At 32.6% G+C, this 8,851-nt stretch overlaps 2 protein-coding genes across 2 annotated transcripts; both read left to right on the top strand.

The window, feature by feature from the left end:
• Positions 1–1,891: 1,891 nt before the first annotated feature.
• On the top strand, positions 1,892–2,830 carry LOC125416846 (olfactory receptor 4F17-like). Its single transcript, XM_048460031.3, has one exon. It carries the CDS (start codon positions 1,892–1,894, stop codon positions 2,828–2,830), a length of 939 nt encoding a protein of 312 aa, XP_048315988.3.
• A 4,553-nt stretch (positions 2,831–7,383) lies between these two features.
• On the top strand, positions 7,384–8,469 carry LOC125416908 (olfactory receptor 4F4-like). The gene has a single exon (XM_085697270.2). It carries the CDS (start codon positions 7,384–7,386, stop codon positions 8,467–8,469), a length of 1,086 nt encoding a protein of 361 aa, XP_085553396.2.
• The last annotated feature ends 382 nt before the right edge of the window (positions 8,470–8,851 follow it).

Raw genomic sequence — 8,851 nt, 5'->3', positions numbered from 1 at the left:
TATTATTACCAGAATTCATTCAGAATGGTTAACCCTGATGAACACAAAGCTGAAGACATGCTTTGTTACTGCCTGGATGGAATGCACTAAGAAGTTTCCATCTTAGGATAGACTTATGCAAAACCCTTTACTGATTTCACTGTACCCACACCTTAATTAATATCATTGATGATATGAAAATATACAATAAAATTATTAACATTCTATATTTCATCAGTTATGATTAAATCCTTGTTTTCAAATGTCCTTATAAACCTGTCATTCCTTTAAATGTCTAGATCAATTGATGTTTGAGGGGAAAATAGATATGAATATAACATGTGCAATCAAATAAAAAATAGAATTAGAAGCTGAGAAAAAAGAAAAATTATCATTGTCCCTAGAGATTATGGACTATGCAATTTACTTCCCATAAATATTTTAAAGAAAAATCTTAATGTTATTGTAAGTTCTATTATCAATTTTTCTTTTGTTATTATAGACAACTATATATTTAATGTACCTATACCTAATTTTTCTTACTTAAATTGTCTTAAAGTCTTATTATGATCAATAAAGTGTGATGAGTATTTGTGCTGGAAGATACCATCTATACAAGTAGAATTCTGGAAGGAAAAGCTTTTCTCTAAAAGGTTTGGAGATAAAATTCTTGACATATGCATTCAAATTTACATTAGGGGTTAAACATTAAGGTTTAAAAGTCTATCTTATCATGTTTCACTTATAAATTAATCTGTTCGATTGAGATTTTGTTCCATAATTTGTGTTGACCAGGACTGGTCATCTTTAATGACCTGGTAATAATAATAAATATTGCTAATTATAATTGTAAATTCTTTAATTTAACAAGAAAGTAATATTTTATGATATTTCATTATTTTATATGTGTGTGTGAGAGAGAGACACACACAAAGAGACAGTTAATTCATGTTAGATTTGACAGAGTCAAGAGCATGTGTGTGAAACAAATTTCTCTCTTTTTCTTTCTTGTTTTTTTACAGAGGAGCAAACCCCACATATCCTAAAAAAACCCATTATATCATGGAGTTACTTTTTCAACTTACATATGTAATGAGTAAGTTTTAAGTGTCGAACTCACATTGCATTCTAATTCATGATATTCACTAAATTTCATTGTTTTATATTACAGTTTTACAATTATTTCTATAACTTAAAAAAAGTGCTAATGTTCTTAGTCTTTTGATTCTCTGGAACGCTGTATTCACTTATAATAGCTTTTAATATCTTTTTGTTTGTTTGGTTTTTCTTTTTATTGTTTTTTTTATTTTACATGCTCACCACAGTTTCCCCTTCCCTTTTCTCCTCCTGTTCCCTCTCCCCACCTCCCTTTTACTAACCCCCCATCTACTCTTCCTCCTTCTCCAATCATAAAAGGCCCATGAGAATCAACACAGAATGGCACATCAAGTTTTGGCAGGACCAAGCTCCACCCCCGTAAGTGGATATTAGGTGTAAAGTAAAGGATAATCGGGCTACAATCCACAGTCCACAGTCTAAATATCCTTTTTTATTTCACTTGAATTTCTTGACTTTGTTTAATGTGTTTTATCTGAGTTTACAAGCTATCTCCTAAACTACGTTTTATAATTTAATATAATTTAATGTAATGCATCATTTTGAGTGGAGCTCTTTCCAACCATAATAAATCTCTTGTACTCTGGTGTGCAAGATTTTACAAATAGTCTACCCACTAAAAATTACTTGTTCTTAATATAAACTCTTTGCTAAGCAAGTGTTCTACTCTTGAGCTTCATTTCTGGTACAGTGACTAATTTAAAATCACTTAAATTTAATCTTACTTTTGATGTTTCTAAATTTAATTCATCTTGTATTTCAGGATTTTCCAGTGTCTTCTCTACTTTCTGATCCAATGGGTCAAGTAAATGCTTCTATTGTACCTGAATTTGTTTTGCTGGGACTTGCACAATCCTTTGGAATGAAGGTTTTCTTTTGCTTCTTCCTCTCCTTATTTTATGCTGGAATAATTATTGGAAACCTTTTCATTGTGTTGACAGTGATTTTTGACTCCCACTTACACTTCCCCATGTATATTCTACTGGCCAACCTATCACTCATCGACTTGGGCCTTTCATCTACAACAGTTCCTAGGACGATATGTGATCTTTTTACTGGTTGCAAAGTCATTTCATTCCACAGTTGCATGATACAAATGTTCTTCATCCATGTGATGGGTGGAGTAGAGATGGTGCTGCTCATAGCCATGGCATATGACAGGTATACAGCCATCTGTAAGCCTCTTCACTATCTCATGATTATGAACCATAGAATGTGTATGGTTTTGATAATAGCTGCTTGGGCCATAGGCATGATTCATGCCATTTCTCAGTTTATTTTTGTCATAGATTTACCCTTCTGTAGACCCTATAACATAGGAAGCTTTTATTGTGATTTTCCAAGGGTCATTAAACTTGCATGTATAAACACTTACAAGCTAGAATTTGTGGTCACTGCCAACAGTGGTTTCATATCTATGTGTACCTTCTTTTTCCTTATTGTGTCCTACATTTTTATCCTGGTCACTGTCCGGCAACATTCTTCAACTGATTTATCCAAAGCATTTTTCACCTTATCAGCTCACATCACAGTTGTGGTTTTATTTTTTATACCATGCATGTTTCTCTATGTGTGGCCTTTCCCTACTAAGTCCCTGGATAATTTCTTTGCTATTGTTGACTTTGTTATCACTCCTGTCTTAAATCCTGCTATCTATACTTTAAGGAATAAAGATATGAAGTTGGCCATCAGAAGACTGAGTAGACAGGTTTTAAGTTTTATGGAAATTACATAGTAAATTTTATTAATAAAAACATAGAACAATCCTATGCACTGTCAATAAATCCATGACTACTAAATCTATAGAATAAAAACATTATTATTATTGTTTTAGAAATTCAGGGAGTGTACCTATCAATTAATTTCACTCAAATAAAGTTACAATGCATTCTTCTGATTACAATGTAAAAGTATTACCCATATTTTCCAATTAATTATTTTATTAAGTTTTTGTATTGCATTTAAGCATCTGCATTTTATTTAAGTAATCAACAATTATTCCACAAACCTTTATTTTATTTTGTTTTTATGAATGTACATACTTGTATGCAATATCACTTTATTAGTGTTTTTATAAAAATAAGAACACTAGCTATTAATATATATTTCTTGTGGAAATTATGTGCCTCTAATGGATAAAATGTGGGTTTATGTAAACCATCAGTTATGAAAAATGAAAAAAAATATTCTAAAATGTACTTTAAGGTAGAGAGATAGGAAAATCTACATTATTAAAATTTATGTACTCTATTTTTCCTGTTTTCGGTGATAGTGTACAATGTCCTTTTAGGCAGGTTGTAGTACTTTGAATCATGCAATACTTATGTATATTGCTTTTATTAATAACATAACTTTGTTTCCCTGGTAGTCTTCCTCAATGAATTTAATTACTGTTGTAAAAAGTGATGTACAATTTAAGGTATTTCAGGAGACTTATTATCTAAAGCTATACTACCAATATCACAAAACTTGACTTACTGCGTCACTTCCTGAACTGCTGTGCTCATGAAGATGAGTCTGCTCCTTCAGACAAAACCTGGGACAACGGGTGAGCAAAAGTACAATTTCAGACAAGTCTTGATTGTGTTTATCAGATACAATTTCAGGAGCATAATTGTTTATCTCAGCTCATTTTAATGTCTTAATGGCAATTACACCTGAAAAATAAATTGATAGATAAGAACTGAGATGTTTAATATTAATCAAGAAAATTTTTGATATGTTCTCCACTTACTAGCCACCAAAGTTTAAAACTTTACCCTATTTATAAAATTGAAATATCATTCACTGCCTGTTAATCTGTCTAGATTTTAATTTTGTAGTATTACTTTGTTTTGCCATGTTTGTTTGTTTTTTTTTTGTTTTTGTAATTTACACTTAGATTGAGTGTGATCCAAGAAATTGTGGCAATGTTCCTTAATTCAGGAAGAGTTCATGTTCCCTCCAGGGGCCAAGGGAAGTCCTGTGATACTATAAAAGTCAGAATCTCCAGACAACTTCAGGCTATTTCTGCACCCTTCACGGGCTTATGGTTACTTCATTAACAAAGCAGTTTGCTCAGAAGGACAATTCACATAAAAGCCAATCTCCCAGAAATGTTAATGACTTGAAAGTATGTATGACAGGGACTCTATACTACTTTTTCTCTTAAAATTGATGTTGAATTCTTTAATTGTGAAAGAGGTAAGTAAAATGCCAAAATTGAAATTCATCAGTAGAGGCAACTACAGTTTAGAATTTTATTAATAGCTAAATGCATCTATCAGTAGAATCACTTAATTATTCAAGACTCAGTTATATTCCTTCTTCTTCAAAAAACAAAACAGAAAAATCATGTAAGACTGTCATATATACTTGAATTAACATTAATAATATTGAAAAGGACAAACCTCAGTATCAATATTTTAGCAGCAATAATTATTGGATCCTACATCTAATTTTATTAAGTTGGCATATTCTTTCATCTTTGTACAGTGGTTCTATGCAGCTCTTCTTTCCAAAAGTATAGTATTTTCTTGTTCTATGTCTTTATTTTTATTATTATTAGGAGGAGGAGGAGAAGGAGGTAGAGGAGAAGGAGGAGGAGGAGGAGTAATCTGAGGGAAACCTAGTTATGGACATTTTTTCACATAGAAGCTGAAAACCATATCATTAAAATTGTGGAAATTCTGAAATATTGCTTGTATAATATCATTTTGAAAGTAAAAAAATGAAAGCCTAAAAATTTTTCTAATTATATCCATGATCAAGAAGTAGATCTGTGCTTAAACCCAAAGCCCTGGTTCTTATTCTTTTGAGTACAGATATTTTCTTTTTTAAAAAAAAAATCAAGATAAAAGATGGTTATGAAAAGTATAACATTTTAATGATTGAATTCAAAGTGATTATGTTAAAAGAATTTCTGTTTAATCACACTCAGCCCTTGGTTAATATAGTTAAAGTAGTGTATACGAGAAAAAACTTTTTCATTGAATAATAGAATCATTACATTCTTCCAAACTTTTTGAGTCCCTTTTAGAATCTCAAAAGAACTTTGAGATTGTACTAGTAAAAGGACTCAAGATGTAAATTCTACTTTATTATTCTTTCATCATTCTCACCTTAGAAGCATAATTCTGAAGATGTGAACCATAATGAATCACAGAATTCTTTTCTTTCTGAAATGTAGCATTGTTAACTTCTTATTTTCTACTGTGATAAATTGTTTTTTTTTACACATGAGACCCCTTGAACCATCTTCATCCATGGAACATTTTTCATGGAGATATAATCTGGATTTTTTTATTTTCTATCAGTGAAAAAAAAGTATCAATACTTTGAAGCAAATAACACTCAAAACATCTTTAATTTGTGTACTCTTATTCAAAAAAAGGTTTTAATGAATTAACCATACCATAATGTATTTTATCATAAGAATTCTATCCTAGAGTACTGTCAGTGCTGGTATGATTATATTTTTATTGCGTTAGGAAGACACGAACTAAAAGAAGTTTCATGAATTACTTTATGATTAGATCTATCCTTATGTCTGGAAAAATTGAACCAGTAAGACTGCATAGAACATCATAAACAAGAATTTGGTGCTTAACTGCACAGGGTAAAAAAGAGACTTGGAAAATGGAGATATAAACAGAAATTTTAAGCCCAATGTGTTGTGATATAATAAATCCTCATAAGAAAATAACATCATTTCCCTGTGAAATTTGGCAAATGTGACTCTATGTGCATTTATCTTATAAAAGACAGTATACATCAACCTCCATCTTTGTAGTTCAGTTACTTATCGTCAAGTCTGTTTCCCAGTCAGAAAATTATTCCTTTACTTCTTTGTTTAAGGGTTTTTTTTTTTTGAGACAGAGATTCTTTTTGTTGTCCTGGATGTCCTGGAACTCACTCTGTACACCTAGATGTCCTGGAACTCACTCTGACCTTGAACTCAGATATCCACTTGTTTCTGCCTCTAATGTGCTAGGATAAAGGCATGTGCCACCGTTGACCCTTCATATACTTTTTCTGCTATTTCATTCACTATAAAATTGCTTCAAACAATATTTCTCTCTTTCCAGGAAACAAATGTTTTCCTTCATAGCATGTAAAACTGTCGCTATTTAGTCCCAAACTGGATACCAAACAAATTATATATTCAGGCAATGTCCACTTTCCATTGGTTCTTTTTATACAGTCATATTCTTAAAGGTAATTGGAATGCTACATAATGTCTCCCTATGTTCATCATAATTATTACCAAAGTTAAACATATTACATTATTCCTGCTTACTCAGAATAAAAATACTTAAAGCATCTTAGATCAATTTTAATTTCTTTTCTCCTATTACTATTTTTTACTATTCTAGTAAAAGCTATATGTTACTAGGTACATGCCTCATGTATTGTGCTAGGAAGCAGTTTTTTTATAGTTATACCCAATCCTCCCAGCATTTTTCATCCAAATTGGTCACAAATTTCAGTGGTGTCTTCAAGGTCATTCACTACACATCCAAATGCACAGACTGCCAGCTTATGAACTCTCTTCTCAAGCAGTAAAAGAGCTACATATGGGCCCTCCTGAGTGCTTCCCCTCTTCTGCCCACACAACCACAACTTGCAGTTATTACCTACTGTTAGGCTTCAAACAGGTTCTTAGATTTGCTTGCAATCTCTGCCTCTTAAGATCCCATCAAGCCTAAAGTGAACAAATTAAATTCTTTTTTTCCACAATGTTCCATGTTCATGACAAAAAAAATCACATTTACTAATTCAGAATCTATTTCTAAATTAATCTTTCATTAAACTCTTTTACATTGTTTCTCAAAAAAAAAAAACTTTACTGAAGTTTTCTAAAGTTACCTTAGAATTCCCTGATAGTGACATTCATCCTCTCACTTTTAAATTATACCTTATTTCAATCCTATTTTTTCAGCCTTTATTTTTGAAAAATTTCATTTTATCTTAAAAGAATAGATGGATGTTACTCATCAATGTTTATCTTTGTCTTTTATGTTATACATGTCTACTCTGTCAGATAATGGTAACCTTTTTACCTCCTCAGTACTTTAACACCAAATAAGGTAAGGAGTGTTCTGTACAAAACAGTGTTTTGACTTTCCGAGGGAGAGAAGAGAGTCTAGGATGAGAGTACAGAGAGAGCAGCACAGAGAGCAGCATTGTTTGAGGATGGAGTCAAGAACCGTGGGGACAGGAGAGCTTGGCGATCCTGCAGAAAAGAACCAAGGATGCACAACAGCAAAATTTCTGAGTTCTGATTTTTAGTCTGGGAGCTTTTATACAATGGCTCATAGCAGGTCATTAATGAGTGAGCTGAGGGTAGAATTTGCATATAACAACACTGACTTCCTTTCCATTGTCTTCTCCAAGGCAAGTGCAGAGACTCTCTTCTGGAATGAATCAACAAGGGAAACAAATCACTCTGTGGTGACTGAATTCATTTTAATTGGACTCTCTGATTCTCAAGAACTTCAGATCTTTCTGTTTGCATTCTTTTTTGTTTTCTATGTAGGAATTGTGTTAGGCAACCTTCTTATTGTCATCACCGTGACTTCTGATTCCCACCTCCACTCTCCTATGTACTTTCTGTTGGCCAACCTCTCATTCGTAGATCTGTCTCTGTCTTCTGTGACAGCTCCCAAGATGATTGCTGACTTTTTCTGCAAACGTAAGGTCATTTCTCTCAAGGGCTGCCTTGCACAGATATTTCTCCTTCACTTCTTTGGGGGAAGTGAGATGGTGACCCTCATAGCCATGGGCTTTGACAGATATGTAGCAATTTGCAAGCCTCTACACGACACTACAATTATGTGTGGCAATGTGTGTATTGGCATTATAGTTGCTGCATGGGGAATCGGCTTCCTACACTCAGTGAGTCAATTGGCCTTTGCAGTGAACTTACCCTTTTGTGGTCCCAATAAGGTTGACAGCTTTTATTGTGACCTTCCTAGAGTAATTAAACTTGCCTGTGCAGACACATATAGGTTGGACATCATGGTCATTGCCAACAGTGGTATACTTACTGTTTGTTCTTTTGTTCTTCTAATCATCTCCTACACTGTCATTCTAATGACCATCCAGCGCCGCCCTTCTGATAGATCATCTAAGGCTCTGTCCACACTGACTGCTCACATCACAGTTGTTCTTCTGTTTTTTGGACCTTTTGTCTTCATTTATGCCTGGCCCTTTCCCATCAGGTCATTAGATAAATTCCTTGCTGTGTTTTATTCTGTGGTCACTCCTCTCTTGAACCCCATTATATACACATTGAGGAACACAGAGATGAAAACCGCTATGAGACGTCTGAGACAATGGAATTTAAACTTTTGGGAAAGTCTTAGATCTTCTGTAGTTATGAGATTGGGATAATGAAATAAATTTATTAAATTATTCATCAAACCTTATGACAATTGTAATATTCCATTTTTACCTTACTTATTAATTGATAAAGAAGATTTTAAAATGCCCAGTTTATTCTATATAATCATAACTTATATTTTTATATAGTTTGGAAATTAATAACACTAATTTGGAATACCATTTCATTAATTTTCTTAAAAATTAAAGGTATTGTTATGTTATTATTTCTGTGCAACTGAGAAGATCTGGATATTTAGTGTTTGACATAATAAAATTTATTTATTTATTTATTTGACTGCTTTTCCATAAGAATATGCTAAAAATTATTACCTCCATCCTACAAAGACAATGTGTACAGACATAAGTGTTTACATGCCAATTTCAGAGGTTC

This window comes from Myodes glareolus, chromosome 10 (genome assembly GCF_982192425.1).
Source record: "Myodes glareolus chromosome 10, mMyoGla1.1, whole genome shotgun sequence".
NCBI lineage: Eukaryota > Metazoa > Chordata > Mammalia > Rodentia > Cricetidae > Myodes > Myodes glareolus.
The sequence above is the reverse complement of the archived record's forward strand: the minus strand, read 5'-3'. Positions and strand labels throughout refer to the sequence as shown.